The sequence below is a fragment of the Eurosta solidaginis genome, chromosome 5, assembly GCF_040869045.1.
Source record: "Eurosta solidaginis isolate ZX-2024a chromosome 5, ASM4086904v1, whole genome shotgun sequence".
Taxonomy (NCBI): Eukaryota; Metazoa; Arthropoda; class Insecta; order Diptera; family Tephritidae; genus Eurosta; species Eurosta solidaginis.
In genome coordinates, this window is record NC_090323.1 from 187,724,410 (window position 1) to 187,741,941 (window position 17,532).

At 37.1% G+C, this 17,532-nt stretch overlaps 2 protein-coding genes across 29 annotated transcripts in view; one reads left to right on the top strand and one right to left on the bottom strand.

Moving 5' to 3' along the window:
- Positions 1 to 17,532, top strand: part of LOC137251880 (supervillin-like) — a 505,292-nt gene that overhangs the window by 356,867 nt on the left and 130,893 nt on the right. For all 26 annotated transcript variants that reach the window (XM_067786789.1, XM_067786791.1, XM_067786794.1 and 23 more), the window contains 2 exons: positions 5,370 to 5,706; positions 8,901 to 9,059. In XM_067786789.1, the coding sequence (XP_067642890.1) occupies positions 5,370 to 5,706; positions 8,901 to 9,059 (496 nt within the window). The remainder of the gene's footprint in view (positions 1 to 5,369; positions 5,707 to 8,900; positions 9,060 to 17,532) is intronic.
- LOC137251888 (threonine-rich protein) overlaps positions 1 to 17,532 on the bottom strand; it is a 372,454-nt gene that overhangs the window by 67,887 nt on the left and 287,035 nt on the right. The window lies entirely within an intron of this gene.

Genomic DNA, 17,532 nt, shown 5'->3' on the forward strand with positions numbered 1-17,532 from the left:
GCAGAACAAAAATTCGAAATCGTGTTTGGCTTTCACGCAGCAAATTCATTTTGGGTTGCTCTCATACAAGTTGTATGTGTATGAGACATTTTTGACAGAAAATGACTTGCGTGCGTTTATATTAGGTTGGCTTGTTAGTGCGGTTCCCAAAAGTCTTATTTGAAATTTTGCTGGCAAGAATCTTAGAAAGCCTTGTTGAGTACTCGTAATATTCTTGCCATCTTCTTCTCTGCGCATTGAGCTAGAAATTTTTACTTTTCTTCTTCGGGGGCCTATACTCCTGGAAGTTAATCCACGAGTAACAGTCTTTGAAAACATTCCTGAGGTTTGACCTGGACAGGGAACGTTGTACGCTACCTTGACTTTCTTTTTCTAGAGACTTACCGAGTCGTCTAGATTTTATATTGGATGAGAATCTTCTTTCTACAAAAGCCTACACTTACTACCCTGTCTAAAAGGCTTAAAGATATTCTTTCCAATCAGATTCAAAACTCGTACGAAAATCCGATAGGGAATTTTTACAGACATCGCCCAGTTCCTTACTGATAGTTCCAAGGTGCCAGTTGATATTATAAAATCAAAGCCCTCTCGACCTGTAGAGTACTCTGAACTCCGAACAATAAAGGTAGAAGAATCACCCTCGTTACAAAATGAACTCATCTCATTCATTTAACTACTCGCTGTTGCCGCACAACGCAAGCCTATCGTTGATGTCATAGCCCATGAAAAGCTGCTCCTTGCTGGTTACTCCTCTCATAACTGGTTGCACCTCGGAGCTGGGTGCGAGCCGCGCATGAGCCATGTACGCCGATGCTATTGTTAAGCTTTACCCCTTTTATGACACCACCGTCATCACCGCAACGTCGTAAAAACTGAAATTAGGTATGAAGATAGCTTTAAGGATACTCCTAAAAGAGATATAGGTTCTCCTTTTTCTATTTTCCATGAGTGTAGAATAGATTCTAGCTACCTGGTTTGCAGGCGTTTAATATTTGGGCACCACACCCAATGTTCGTGTACTAGCCAGATAACAATGCCTTCCTCTTTGAAAAAGACTATAAAGCTGTCTGAGACAATTTAGGCGTGCTTTTCATCAACATCAGACACGGGAAACTTTGACCAACCCTCCAACCATAAGGTTGATTTTCCCTAGGAACTTCTTGTCATAATCGATATCCTCCATGTTGTAGTCTGGCAGGTACACTCAACGCCGGAAAAAGTTTTAGCTTCGTATCTCTGATGCCTAACATGAGCTTATTTTGTCTCCGCTTGAAGGACTTGTTTCCAGTTAGCAAAGATACCGGCTGGGTATTCTTCTGCAGTTGTTCTACTTTGAACAACCTTCTTCTTCTTTTTCTGTCGATAACTTTGTCAAGACGTCCATCGGGTAACTTGGGCTCTGTATTATCCAGCACTTAGTAAGCTGCTCCCAGTAAAGCTCCGTCGTGGATAATCTTATGCAGGACTTGGCTCTACTGAGAAAATCTAAAGCTGGGATGGTTTTGTTGTTGTTACTGTTGTAGCGCAAAAACACGTCCCGCAGGTTAGGGGGTGTTGAGGATGTGGCGAATCCTTTGCAGGTCATAAACCCGGTACCCTCCGCGACTACCACTTTCTGGTACTAGCCAGACTGTCAAGATGGTCTTCAACGAAAGAAACGGGAAAAACCTTGTGAAGCCGTCCGCGCACTTAGTCACCATGTAAATTATATAAAATATGTAATTCACATTAAAAAATAAAATAAAATAAAATAGAATAAACCAAAATGAAAAAATAATAATGAAAAAAAAATTAAATAAACAATAAGAAAAAAAATAAAAAAAAGAATAAAAATAAAATAAATTAAAATAAAATAAAAAAATTAAATAAAATAAAACAAAATTAAATTAAATTAAAAGCAAAAAATTAAATATATTATATAAAATAAAATCAGATAAGGAAAAAATAAATAAAAATAACAAATAAAAAAATAAATTAATAAAAAATAAAACTAATAAAAAAATTAAGTTAATAAAAGAAAATTAAATAAAATTAATAAAAAAAAAACTAAAATCAAATAAAGTGAAGCAAAATCGGGCGTTGTGTCGCTACACCTACCAGGTAGGTGCCCAAACATCTTCTCTCGCCGACAACTGACTACGCCCATGCGTCTGTACATGCATGGCTACCCACACCCATGCATATATCAGTACTAGAGATATACGCCGCCGCCGAATGTCAAAAATATCAGCGCGGTGGCGGCGGCGGCGTCCGGCGCGTTGCTATATTTTCTACTCGTTTAAGACTGTTTAGGCCATTTATTGTTCATGTCGAAAATTGGTCGGATATGGTCGAAAGTGGTATCAACGGATGCGCATCACTGCCACCTTTAAGAAACTAATTGCGGAATTTAACTCCATCTAACTGTTCATAAGGTATTCAAAAAAAACAGGCGCTAACACGGACTTTGTATCACCCAATTCACCAAGTTATTAAAACAAAACACTAAAAGAAAATTTTTATAATAAAATTGTTAAAAAAAAGCAAATTATCCAAAAAAGGTGCCGATTTAAAAAAAAAAAACAAGTAAGGACGGGACTGTCTTCGGCTGTGCCGAAGACTTGATACCTTTCATGAATGGCGCTGAACAATAATCTTATCCCGTTCGTAATCTCCAAATAATCGGATGTATAAAATAAGAAATATATAGTGAATAGATGTACATATCTAAACGATTTTTAAGATAAATATAAAATAAAAAATGGCAAAAAACCCCCTTATCTGAACGATCGGTTGTATGGGATATATATTATATATAGCTCCGATAGACATGATTTTTACAGGAAAGGGGAGAAATGGCCAAAAATCTTTCTATCTGAACGATCGGTTGTATGGGATAGGTATATACTATATACATATAGCTCCGATCAAAGTGATTTTTTCAGGAAATCTTCTATGATATATTAGAATAAATATCGCCAAATTTGACGTTTTTATATTGGAAATTAAGGAAGAAATGGCTATCTGAACGATCGGTTGTATGGGATATATACTATATATAGCTCCGATCAAAGTAATTTTTTCAGGATATCTTCTATGATCTATTAGAATATATATCACCGAGTTTCACGTTTATACTTTCTAAGTTGCGGCAGGAATGGCCAAAATCGTCTTATCTGAACGATCGGTTGTATGGAAGATATATGTTATAGTGGTCCGATCCTACCGGATCCGACAAATGTCTAATATAATACAAAAATACATCCTTGTACCAAATTTCATTGAGATATCTCAAAATTTGAGGGACTAGTTTGCGTTCAAACAGACAGACGGACGGACAGACGGACATGGCTATATCAACTCAGTTCGTCGTCCTGACCAATTCGGTATACTTAATGGTGAGTCTATCTTCTATATTTCCCAACGTTACAAACATCGGACCAAAGTTAATATACCATTTCATGTTCATGAAAGGTATAATTACATTACGATTGGCTGAAGGAATAAGCGAAATCAGTGATGCAAAATCCTTTAGTAGGTTCTAGGCGCATAAACACTCCTTTGAAATGTTTCTTACCTCATACTTAAGTTGAGGATATATGTACGTATGAGAAGGGTTTGAAAAATCAATCGGGCATATATTTAAACACCTGTTGTTTATTTGCGAAACTTTACAATAGCGTCTGAAATGTTAACACTTCATCCTTCAACACTCAAGTCGCCCGGTTTGACATTTCCTAAAGTTGGCGGCCCTATCCAAAACTAGTGCCTTGGAGCGAATCACATTGTTTATAGCCTACAACCAAGTTTAAATATAACCTACGCGTTACGGCTCCTTTTACAAATGTGAATACGTAGGCACATATATGTATTTACCAGGTGAGGCTGTGTCCTTCGCAAGAACACTCGAAGTGGTGAAGAAAAAGCTTTCCCAAGACAGTCGAACTAATGACCGTGTGTGCTACTACCATAACGCAGTGGACAGTCGAACTAGTCTGAAAACTGAAGCTACGCGGTCATCCTTTCTAAAATATTGTTTTGATTTAACGAAGACTATTGAAATCAATGTTGTGAACACAAACAAACGTCTGCAAACTTTGGTCTACATTTTAAAAATTGTATCCAGGGTCCTTGTAAAATTTAGTTATGTAGATGCGCCGAGGATTATACGATTTTCACCCATGAGTTACGCAATGACATCCACTTAAACTGCTTATGATTTAGAGGCCGGCATCCTTGGCCGAATAGTCACTCCCTAACGCTTCAAGGTGTTTCTCTGGTGTAGCTCGGCAGCATAGAGCGACAGCTTAGAAAGTCTCCGGAGCTACACCTAGAGCTTCTAGGACAGTGACGTCGACGAAGGTATGAGTTCAAAGTCGCAGTCCTATAGCTTCTGTGCTGGCATATGGTGTGAGGGTCAGGAGGCGTGGTAGCGACTGGTGGTCGGGATTGCTACTGTTTGCACATCGGGAATTGTTGCTCTTAAAAACAGCCGAAAAAACTGGAGGCTACTTGTGCCACGAGAGTCATGAGTATTAAAAGACCATTAATAGCAACCGTAAGTCGCCTTTGTGCGTGACCGCCAAGGAGCCACAAATGATTTAAAGAAACTGTGTTTGCTACGATTATTAGGAGTTAACCACAGGTGAAACTATGCTTTGCACGAAATATACAGACAAACGTGTGACCATTTTATGTATCTCTATTTCTTTTCAGCAGACGAAGCAGTATCAATTCCAAAGACCGTGGTTAGGTTCAAAGGGCTACTCCTGAAAATTTTTGAACGATCTGCGAGTTTTTGAGGCAAATGGCCAAAACGTTGATTTCCTTAAATACATGCAAATAAACCCTCTCCTAAATATTATTTTTTTAAATAGAAAAAGCAAGCTTTCTAAAGTAAGAACACCGGCGTACGTCGTCGCGCCGCCCACACCGTCGCCGCCGGTATATAATAGAGCCTACGCCGCTAAAGCCGATAAAGTGATCAGCGTAAACCTCTAATCAGTACTTAGATAATCTGTTATGCTTTGTTGCATCATTCACTTAACTCGCTTGGCAGGCTATGAATGAGTCTTAAGTAATTTGTCTACCACCTTAAAGAGTAGAAAAAAGTGAAAAAAGAAAATGTGTATTATCAAAGCTTTTAAAAAATATTTTGTTGGAAAATTATTTACCACTTTGCGTGTTATAGACTTTAGCAGTTTAGCAGCCATGCTCAAGTATCTTCCAACCGAGCAACACTAAACACTCCACTAGACAAACTGTTGCGTTTTTCTTTTACATAATTTCTTTTTAATTGATAATAAACATAAACTATCATTACTATGTATATAATAGCTTCCGTATTTAATTTCTAATTCGTCACCCCCTCACTTTTTCTCTATTTGCAGCTCTTCTTTGATTGCTAAAAGTAAAAGTCATTCCGATATTGTTGCACCAACGGGCGGTGTTGCTATTGGCTTTGGCCCACAATTACCACCGTTGGGTAGTGGAGGTTTCGTCAAGTTACGGCATGTCGATAAAACGCTAGAACAACAACACGTAGAACAACTTAAGTCCGATTCGGCGCGCATTAACCTACCATACGCACAAAGCTTACAACAACAACAACGAGATCAACAGCCACAACAGCAACAAGAGTCATTTGAAGGTAGGGCTGCGCAGGCACGTAATCCCACTGCTATACCAGCATTCTTACAAGGTGGTCTTCAACGTAGTTTTACACAGGTGAGTGTGTGTGTGTGAGTCATACAAGATAATTTAAACTTTATTTTTGTAGAGATATCAAATTTTTTATGATTATTGCTTTTATGTATCTAAATTTAAAATCAGCGATGCTTATGGAGTGTCAAAGCACTTTTAAAGGCGCTTTAAAGACAATATGCACTAAATAGAGATGCATATCCCGAGGCACCAGCTCAGTTCAGACGGTGTTTAGTGGCGTTTAGGACTCTTCGTTTTATATACAGTTATTCAGAGGAAAAACTAGATTGTCCACGTCTTCAATACCAATACTTCTAAGCAGTTTAGAATGAGCCCATCTTACAACTTTGCTCTCATTAGAACGAGCTTTTGGAGTAACCACCAAGTCAGTTAAATCTCCCTCCATTATAGTATTGTTACGAATTTTACTTGCAAATCCTCTTATTTGCAATCCTCTGCTAAGTTCGAATCACTAAACTGTTGAATAAATAACTCCAATTTGTAATAATGCAAAATGGCCTTTATTAAAGTACTTCACAATAACACTCAAACTGTGCGACGAATAGCTTGCTTAATAACGAAACTGCTTGGCAACTCAAATCAAACTGAATTCCAGCGCCACTACAATTGTCGCCTTTTATACTCTTTGATTTCAACCTTCGCATCTCCTAGGCGCTTCCAGAATCTACTAGTCCAGCAGCTCTCAAACTTCTCAGCTGTAACTATAATTGCACAATTTTATACATCTTCTAGGCGCTTCCAGAATCTACTAGTCCAGCAGCTCTCAAACTTCTCAGCTGTAACTGCAATTGCACAATTTTATAGTTTTTCTCATTGCATACTTATAGGAGCATCTCAGATATATGCATGTGTTTTTGCATTGACTCTCCGCTGCTCGTATACGTACATGGTACATATGTGTAGACGGAATTATTGTTTCGTTTATGTAGATACATAATGATTGATCTATGGATGTGAATTGACGTCACTGCTTAGCATCGGCTTAGAGATGGCAGCACTCCTTAGTTTTGCTAATATTCTTAACAGTATGATATCTCAGTACGTGATAAGTTCTGCCCTCTGAATTGGTAAAAGCGACAAAACATGGCGGTCTTTCGGTGAACGAGGACAAGAAGAAGTACTTGCTGTAAACCAAGAAGAAATCGGTTCGTTCGTGCCTTAGCAGCCAAGTCACTGTTGAGAGGTATAAATTCGATACTTTGAAGGACTTCGTCTGCTAACAGCGAAAACAATTTTAGTTTAGGCATCGAAAAGAGAATAGCTCTTGCCAAGAAGTGATACTCTGGACTGAGTAAGCAATTGAAAAATCCTCTCTCGGCGAAGAAAAAGCTCGCTTTAAAAGTCGTTCATCATACATCTCCTGATATATGACTCGAAATCATGGATGGTATCGAGAGAAGATGAGATGACTCTTGGGGCATGCAAGAGAAAAGTTCCTCGCAGAATTAATGGTCCTGTAAGTGATGCGGATGTCGGGTATTAATTAAATGGTGTATAATGATGAGCTGTATGAGCTCTAAGCAGATAGTGAAACGAATAAAATCCATAGGTTACGCTGGCTAAGTCATGATCTGTGCCGCCTGTACCTAAAATCTATAAAAGCACTACAATGGACATAAAAAGAGCAGATCGAAAATTGGCACTGAAGATGGCACAACGGCGAAGTCGAAAACGAATCATACCTATTTACATCTAGCTAGTCTCAGTGACCGTTCGTGTTTAGGCTTGTTTGTTCTCGACAGCTTCAAAGATAAGTTGATAAAACATGATCTGCTCTGACCATATATTGTGGGGAGTTCTTTAAAGTCACCTACAGAATTAAAGGAAACGGATCCACCATACAACAATGCAGCTGAATTCTATGCTACTGGGGCTTTTACTGAAGATATTCTTTAATGTTGAGTTGAGCGAGGCACAATATAGGCTAAATTCCAATACCAAGCCCAGCTTCACACATTCCAGAATTAATAGGGATGTCCCAAAAACGTATGTCAAACTATGTAGGGCTGATACGGCTATGGCCTCGAACTATTTTTTTGATGTTTCTCTTTTCCAGGCTGAGGTATTCACAGCGCTAAGGATAATGGACTATGATGTTAGAAATAACAGCCATGATGCCAACCATCTCAGAAGACTTGGGTATTTGTTTTCATTGACCAGCCTGCTAGGATTGCTTGCAGGTCACTTGACATGATGTTAACACATGACTCAGATTAGCAAATATTACAATTCAATATTTCCATTTTCCATTGAGGAGAGTGATATGATATAGCACTTTCTGTGCTAGATCATTTAGTAGACAAACACCTGGGCGTTTTAATTCCAAGTGTGCCTAATAACCGGGCGTCAACAACCAAGTGATCGAATGTCTTTTTGTGTTTACTATAATAGAAGGCATTTTTCTCATTGTCAGCGAAATGGTATGTTTATGAACATCACTGGCCAAATCAATGCCGTTGGGCGAGAACCTCACACAAACATTCCAAACGCTCGTTTCACAGCTAATAAAATCGCTCGTTTGACTTATATAATTTTTACCACATCCGCATTTTATAAATTTGTGAACGTGTGTGGTTATCACAGGTGCACTGGTGTGAATGTCAGAACTTTGAAAGGCAATCTCTTTGCCACTCCCACCGCAACTCCAGCTTTCACTCGAACTCCAAGTCACACTTCCACTGTAACTCCAGTTCCAATTCCTACTCTCACATGCACTTAAACTCCTACTCCCACTCCGATGCCACTCTCACTCCCATTCTCTTTCCTATTCCTACTCTCACACCGACTATCACTGCCACTGGCACCAATAATACACATACACCTGCTCTCCCCCTTCAAATTTCCTCATATATGGATTTCTATATGAAAAATTCGATACTTGCTTCAAATAATTACGGAGATATAGCGAAATTAAATTTTTCCTAATATGGGCGTGGCACCGCCAAGTTTGCAAAAATTCTGTATAGATATATGCTGAAATATCAATAGTTTGAGCCTGACTTGCAGTTTCGTAAAATTGTATGAGGCCAAAAAAAAACCGAGTGAGCACGAGTGCCGCCTTTTAATTCTTCGTCCAGTTTAGTTAGGAACGTTGGATGCCCATAAGTTACACATACATACACATTTATTTTTATTTCCATTTTCGTATTGTATTTTTTATTTTATTTTTTAACATACATATCTCTCTCCCTCTCTAGGTTATGGGACCCGATCAACGCACAATCGCAGTCGGCTGCAAGAAGGGTTCGATCGCCGATCGACTTGCAGCTTTGCAAAAGAGCGGAGAGGATGACTGGAAGAAAAGAATCTCAAAACGTGATGAAGTTGATGAAATACGACGCGAAAATCTCGTAAATGTAAGTAATAAGAAATTTGTTATTATCGCTATTTCATAAAACAACTTAAGTATTATTTGATAGCTATGATGTAACAACAAACAGACAACAATGAATGTTTAAAAAATACAAAAACAAGCATAAAAGTGCAAAAAAAAAAAAAAATGTGTGGTAATGAAAGAAAAGTGCAAGTAGGTTTACCACTCTTTGGTGGCCAAGTTATATTGCCAGACACAAACACCCATGCATGTACCCGTTTCATGGTGTACTTTTTTCTGGGTTGAATGTTGCATGCTTTGTTAGCCCATTGTTGTTTACATGACTTGGCTGGCTGGCTGCTTGGTTGTGGGAATGCGGTAAATGCGGAGTAAGGCACAACAAAATGCCACAAAAAAAATGTTTAAAGAAAAAATCTGTTTAATAGAGATGATCGTGCAGTGGAGTCAGCTGAATGAGTAGTAAAAGTGCAAGCGCCATCGCCGGGTTCCCCATTCCAACAACAGGTTTATGTGCAATCAACGCGTGACATGTGAAACTGTATCAGCACTCATTTAACTATGCATTGTTGTCGCCTATGAAAAGTTGAATGTTGGCAACCAATACCACCAGCAGTTAAAAGATATTTCCTTGTTTGCAGAAAATAAAAAATCTTATACAAGAAACACTGAGTTTTGTTGTTGTACGTTTGATGCACAGTAGCAGCTTGTACTCAATCATTTGCTCGCTTTTAGTTAAACTGGGTGGGAGGTGGTTTGTGTGGCTCGTTGAAATATTGCGCGCGTGCGATGGCGCGCATGCGCTCTGATTTATGCATCACAAAGCGCTTTATTGTTTGTGTTACTGCTTCTTTTGTTGTTTCTCTGCTCTATTTAAATTTTTCTTTTATTATTCAACGCTTTATGAAAAGCAAAAGTGTCACCAATCAGATTGACTTCAATGAATTTGTTTGTTTTGTTTTCACTTCATTATCTAACTTTTCATGTGTATTTATTTAATTTTTTTCTAAGTTTAAATTTTTGCATGATAAGGTAGCCATGGGAGCTATTTAAAATAAAATAAACATAAAATTATTACAAAATCCAAAAGAATCAAACTAAAGCCTTATTCCCAACACCCTGGGGGTCCTATTAAGGTGGCAGACACACTATAGTAAACAACAATATTATATATTAAATAATTTATACCTCATTTATTGGCAATTTAATACCGCAAAAAAAATTTAAAGCTGCGTCCGGTTCCGAGAAACGGGATTGTCTGCTAGCTTAAGACTCAAGCCAGCAGACACTTCGTGAAAACACGACCTACGACTTCCGAACGACTTGGATAATTGATATTACATTTATTGGCAATTTAGTACCGCAAAAAAAAATTTTAAGCTGAGTCCGGTTCCGAGAAACGGGAGTGTCTGCTAGCTTAAGACTCAAGCCAGCAGACACTTCGTGAAAACACGACCTACGACTTCCGAACGACTTGGATAATTGATATTACATTTATTGGCAATTTAGTACCGCAAAAAAAAATTTAAAGCTGCTTCCGGTTCCGAGAAACGGGAGTGTCTGCTAGCTTAAGACTCAAGCCAGCAGACACTTCGTAAAAACACGACCTACGACTTCCGAACGACTTGGATAATTGATATTACATTTATTGGCAATTTAGTACCACAAAAAAAAATTTAAAGCTGCGTGCGGTTCCGAGAAACGGGAGTGTCTGCTAGCTTAAGACTCAAGCCAGCAGACACTTCGTAAAAACACGACCTACGACTTCCGAACGACTTGGATAATTGATATTACATTTATTGGCAATTTAGTACCGCAAAAAAAAATTTAAAGCTGCGTCCGGTTCCGAGAAACGGGAGTGTCTGCTAGCTTAAGACTCAAGCCAGCAGACACTTCGTGAAAACACGACCTACGACTTCCGAACGACTTGGATAATTGATATTACATTTATTGGCAATTTAGTACCGCAAAAAAAAATTTAAAGCTGCGTCCGGTTCCGAGAAACGGGAGTGTCTGCTAGCTTAAGACTCAAGCCAGCAGACACTTCGTGAAAACACGACCTACGACTTCCGAACGACTTGGATAATTGATATTACATTTATTGGCAATTTAGTACCGCAAAAAAAAATTTAAAGCTGCGTCCGGTTCCGAGAAACGGGAGTGTCTGCTAGCTTAAGACTCAAGCCAGCAGACACTTCGTGAAAACACGACCTACGACTTCCGAACGACTTGGATAATTGATATTACATTTATTGGCAATTTAGTACCGCAAAAAAAAATGTAAAGCTGCATCCGGTTCCGAGAAACGGGAGTGTCTGCTAGCTTAAGACTCAAGCCAGCAGACACTTCGTAAAAACACGACCTACGACTTCCGAACGACTTGGATAATTGATATTACATTTATTGGCAATTTAGTACCGCAAAAAAAATTTAAAGCTGCGTCCGGTTCCGAGAAACGGGAGTGTCTGCTAGCTTAAGACTCAAGCCAGCAGACACTTCGTAAAAACACGACCTACGACTTCCGAACGACTTGGATAATTGATATTACATTTATTGGCAATTTAGTACCACAAAAAAAAATTTAAAGCTGCGTCCGGTTCCGAGAAACGGGAGTGTCTGCTAGCTTAAGACTCAAGCCAGCAGACACTTCGTAAAAACACGACCTACGACTTCCGAAAGACTTGGATAATTGATATTACATTTATTGGCAATTTAGTACCGCAAAAAAAAATTTAAAGCTGCGTCCGGTTCCGAGAAATGGGAGTGTCTGCTAGCTTAAGACTCAAGCCAGCAGACACTTCGTGAAAACACGACCTACGACTTCCGAACGACTTGGATAATTGATATTACATTTATTGGCAATTTAGTACCGCAAAAAAAAATTTAAAGCTGCGTCCGGTTCCGAGAAACGGGAGTGTCTGCTAGCTTAAGACTCAAGCCAGCAGACACTTCGTGAAAACACGACCTACGACTTCCGAACGACTTGGATAATTGATATTACATTTATTGGCAATTTAGTACCGCAAAAAAAAATTTAAAGCTGCGTCCGGTTCCGAGAAACGGGAGTGTCTGCTAGCTTAAGACTCAAGCCAGCAGACACTTCGTGAAAACACGACCTACGACTTCCGAACGACTTGGATAATTGATATTACATTTATTGGCCATTTAATACCGCAAAAAAAATTTAAAGCTGCATCCGGTTCCGAGAAACGGGAGTGTCTGCTAGCTTAAGACTCAAGCCAGCAGACACTTCGTGAAAACACGACCTACGACTTCCGAACGACTTGGATAATTGATATTACATTTATTGGCAATTTAGTACCGCAAAAAAAATTTAAAGCTGCGTCCGGTTCCGAGAAACGGGAGTGTCTGCTAGCTTAAGACTCAAGCCAGCAGACGCTTCGTAAAAACACGACCTACGACTTCCGAACGACTTGGATAATTGATATTACATTTATTGGCAATTTAGTACCGCAAAAAAAAATTTAAAGCCACGTCCGGTTCCGAGAAACGGGAGTGTCTGCTAGCTTAAGACTCAAGCCAACAGACACTTCGTGAAAACACGACCTACGACTTCCGAACGACTTGGATAATTGATATTACATTTATTGGCAATTTAGTACCGCAAAAAAAAATTTAAAGCTGCGTCCGGTTCCGAGAAACGGGAGTGTCTGCTAGCTTAAGGCTGAAGCCAGCAGACACTTCGTGAAAACACGACCTACGACTTCCGAGCGACTTGGATAATTGATATTACATTTATTGGCAATTTAATACCGCAAAAAAAACTTAAACTAACTATATATTTTCAAATTGTCGACATTAGGACCAATCGGTTGGTTCCAAATTTTTAAATATAGGATTAATACTTTAAATCTTTATCCGACCAAGCCTTTTATTTTTGACAAAAAAAATTTGCTCCGTTTAACTGATATTATCTAACTGAAAAATTAAGTATGAAGTATGTTGTACTTTTTTTAAATAAATCAGAAAAATAGAAAGGATACACGATTCGTCATGAGTATGAGCAAATATTACGTACTATATTCCCCTAAAATATTTTCGAAAATATTACATCGTCGCTCGCTAGCCTGAAGCATGAATGTCAAATTTTTCCGATTTTGTGTTACGAGGCCTCTTTGGATTACCCTTTAGACTCTCTAGGTTCTACTTAAATCTACAGCTTCCTACCTTACATGGAAACCCCAATAATTTATGCCGTTTACACGAATGTATAAATCAATCACACAAAATTGGGTCAGAAAAATGTGGTATATTCATGTTTCTCGATGACCACAAAGTAATGCTGTTCCTGTTTGTATGAAACGTTCGTTGATATGGCTCAACAATTTTTGAAATTAAGGTAAGAACAGCACACATTCATTCATTAATTTTTACTAATAATTCTAATTATTTTAAATATTTAATTATTTCTATAATAATTAAAAAATGGGATTCGGCACAACGCTATCCGAAAAAAGGGTAATTTACCAGTTGGGCCAATTCTTATAGCGTATTCGGACTCAGCGCATCAAAATTCATAGAAAACATGAGCCGCATTACCTGATCCGACTACATTTTTTAATTTTTTTGCATAGCTGTGTTAAAAAATAATTAAATCAGTTTTTAAAACTTTTGTTGTGTCAGAAAAATTAATGGGCTAAATCTCGGAGAATAAAAGGGATGCGAGCAGAACTGTTATTTCAGTTGAAAGAGCATATTGTGAGTATAATATATATGTAGATACGTTTTTACATTAGAAACTAATTCTTCTAAATTTGAGAGAGCAATAAACTTTGAAACTCGATTTCCCAGCAATTTCATTTTGGCACATTCATGCTTCTGCTAAGCGGGCGACGATATAATACGCGCTACACGTTCATCAAAAAATCCTTTTTTTTATTTCAAAGTGGAGTGTTAGTTCAAAATCATTTATGACGTGACGCCGAGCAGCTTGCCTACATTTACTTGCAGCAGGCAATTTGTTTCACTAATTGTATGCAGCTAACGCGTGCCTTTGTATGAATGCATGGTCGAGTTACCCTGCAAAAATTCGTGCGATTAATACATAAAGAGATTGGACTCCGCTCCCCTTTAGTCCCTTTCGGTTGCAGTTGCGATTAGTTTGAAATCTATGTAGCCCATTTTAAAAAATATTTAATATAAAACGCCCTAAATTTGTGGATAATATATACCTTTTTGAAAAACGGGGAAAACAACTTTCAACAAATAGATTTGGTGGCTTCGCATACCCTTCGATAGTGTTTCTGCCACGAAAATGCAACTGCTGCCTATTTGAGACCTTGTTGAACCGATAGGGACTTGTCTTCATATGTTCGCATAAAGGTACAAAAGGGACTGGTTATATCGATCCCTTTCGGTAGAAATGGGTAAAATTAGTCTTCATAGGACATGCTCAAACAAAAGGGAACAGTTGAACTCATACAAAGAGATCAAAACAGGCATTGGTCACATACTCCATTGCGACTCAACCCGGATTCATCATAGACTAATCGCATTTTTTGCAGGGTAACTACACATACATACATATGTACATATGCAATCGTAAATAAACGTACTAATCACTTGGTAAGTAGTTAGTATTTGTGTTTTACCAAACCATTATTATAAGACAATAGGATACAAATGAAAAAATTATTTCTATTCTTTTATAAATTTTATTTTCACACTTCTTTGCTCATTTTCCACTTATAACAATAAAATAACAAAATTTAATAATAACTGTTAAAATATTAATTTTACAAAAATAATTAATATAAATTATAACTTATTATTAGAAATTATTAAATTCTATTTTCGAAAAGGAAATTTTTTATATTATTACATGAGGTATCTAAACGTGTACACTATACTGGGTCGATTTATTAACCAATAGCGCGACATCGTTTTTTCGATAGGATTTGGGCTTAGGAAAACAAAGTTCCACTACACATGCCCAAAAAAAATAATTTTCGAGCCTGTGAAAATTATAATTTTTTTTTTTACTTTTTTTCGACTTTGATTTTTAAGTTTTTTTTCATGACCTACTAAAAAATATTCATTTGATTGTAAAATTTTCATGTATACCCTGTCCGACCAAAAAATGTCCGCTAAAAAAAATATTCTTTTTTTTTCAAAAACTGTTATCGACAACGTTTGGCGGATATTTTTGGGTAGGACAGGGTATACATATGAACATTTTTTTAGTAGGTCATGAAAAAAAACCTTAAAAATCAAAATTCTTCATTGCTGTGCATTTTAAGCTATTGCATAGATTTTATCGCGGGCTTGGCGACTAAATCAAAAAAAAAATCGTAACGGATATTTGTTAAAAAAGGTTCGAAAAGGTTCGAAAAGTTTCGAAAAAGTTTCGGTGTTAGCAACAAGATGATTACATAAAATTTGATCTATTTATGCGAATATTGGTTGTTGTCTTTGGTGTACATCTATCTTCACTACTGCGCCGTAGATGGCACTGGTAACCGCCAGATGCCAGATGACCTGCACGCTAGATTTAATCAATAAAAGTAAAAAATTTGTTTTCTTATCGGTCACCACGCTTAAAAAGTGTAACTTGAATTAATATCAAAGACAAAACTTGAATTAATATCAAAGAAAACAAAATGTTGCATAAATATTATAATTGCATAAGTGATAATATGCAATAGCTTTACCGTGGCAGTCCCCGAGTGCCACACGTCCTTTTTTATTATTTTGAAGGTACCTGTAATTATCAAAATGAATCAAGAGCAAATCAAACTACTTTTGGAGGAAGAAATTTCGAGTTCTGAATATAAGGATGAAAATGACAGCCAGGTTGAAGATTTGTTTGGAACATGCTATTATGGTATGTTCTAACTGTTACTGTAGGGTGAAGAAGCTTTTTTCTTACCGCGGAAAAAATTCGAAACAGGGACTGAGCTGTGCTCTAAATTAAAAGAAAAATAGCACGATAAAACTACGCCTCTTGGTGGTTCACTGTAGACTAGTTTATTCAATATAAAGAGAAATGTAGTTTAGTTCTAGTTATATAACAATAGCTGTGTTTTTTTTACTTCTATATACGTTTACGCTTAAACTTTATATGGACTGCTAAGCGACAAACTTTAAATACACCTCTGAAATTGATGCGCATAAAATTTGTCCTACTAAATTTCAATACGCATTATACTCAAATGTAACTGAAATATGTGTCTTTGTTTCACCCTCTACACTAATTCTGTCTAATAATGTCTGTTTGTATTATGAGTTCATGCTCTAATATTGAAATGTCAATGCGACAGTTATGTACATTATTAAATGGTAAGGTAATGATTGAATTTAAAGTAAATGCATTTGCAAGTGTTCCTGCCTACGACAACATGCAGCGTGTGAAAAATTCCTAGTTATACATCAAGCAAGGAATATATATGTAAGTGGAAGGAAGATAATAATCTTTTCATAGTTTTCAATCAATTTTTGTAAAATTGGAAATTATTACCACTACCACCCAACTTAAAATGTTGATGAAAACAAAAGTTTAGTGCATTGTGCTCTAATTAAATGTTGCGATATGAATTAAAAAAATACTTACTTCTTGATACACACTCTTCACGCTCGCGATTTAAAGAAATGTCGACTAAATTCGTATAAAAATAACACAAAATTCATTCTATTAATAAATAATATTTTATCACATTTATTTAGAACGCACAACTTTTTGAATCTATTTCTTATTTGCAACTGAAGAAATTCCTCAGAGCAACCTCTTTAGTTAACAAATCGCGAAACAATAAAACATCGAATTCGGCAACAAAGAAGTTGAAACCATCAAAAAATTGTACTAAATTATAATTACATACAAAAATATGCATACCCCACGCGTACCCGTTAGCGCAGGAGTCCTGCGCGCATGCCATTTGAAGCTTATCGAAATACAAACTTTTATCTGATTTTCGAAAGAAAGAAGAGCGAGATGCATTCAGAGAATTTAAACACAATGAGAAGGCGTTATTTTGGCATCCACTGCTTACGATCCATTTGCATGTGTCACGTCTTGCACTTCACCACTATTCCCCAAATTCATGTTAACTTAACAGGGTGCAAGACGTAACAGAAAATTCTCTTAACGATTTCCGCTGTTCGTCTGTTACCAAAAAATCTCTGATCAGAGCAAATATATTGGAAATTTGAATTTTTTGATTTTTTGTAAATAAATTATGATGGTTGGAAGGTTGAAGTCTTCGGCACAACCGAAGACAGTCCTGTCCTTACTTGTTTTTTTTTATATTCAAAGTGTGAATTTGAATCTGTGCCTATGATTCAGGGCAAAACAAAAACAAAAGTGCTACAAGTGTATAGGGGTTGAGCAGCTCCGATGTAAAGATATATTTTGACAAGTATAAAATACATTATTCAGTCAACAAATATAGTCAAAAAAGATTCAGAAAGCTGAATTAAAAATTATTATAAATTTTTGATCTCCTAAAGTAAACACATTTGATTCAAATATGATTCCAAAA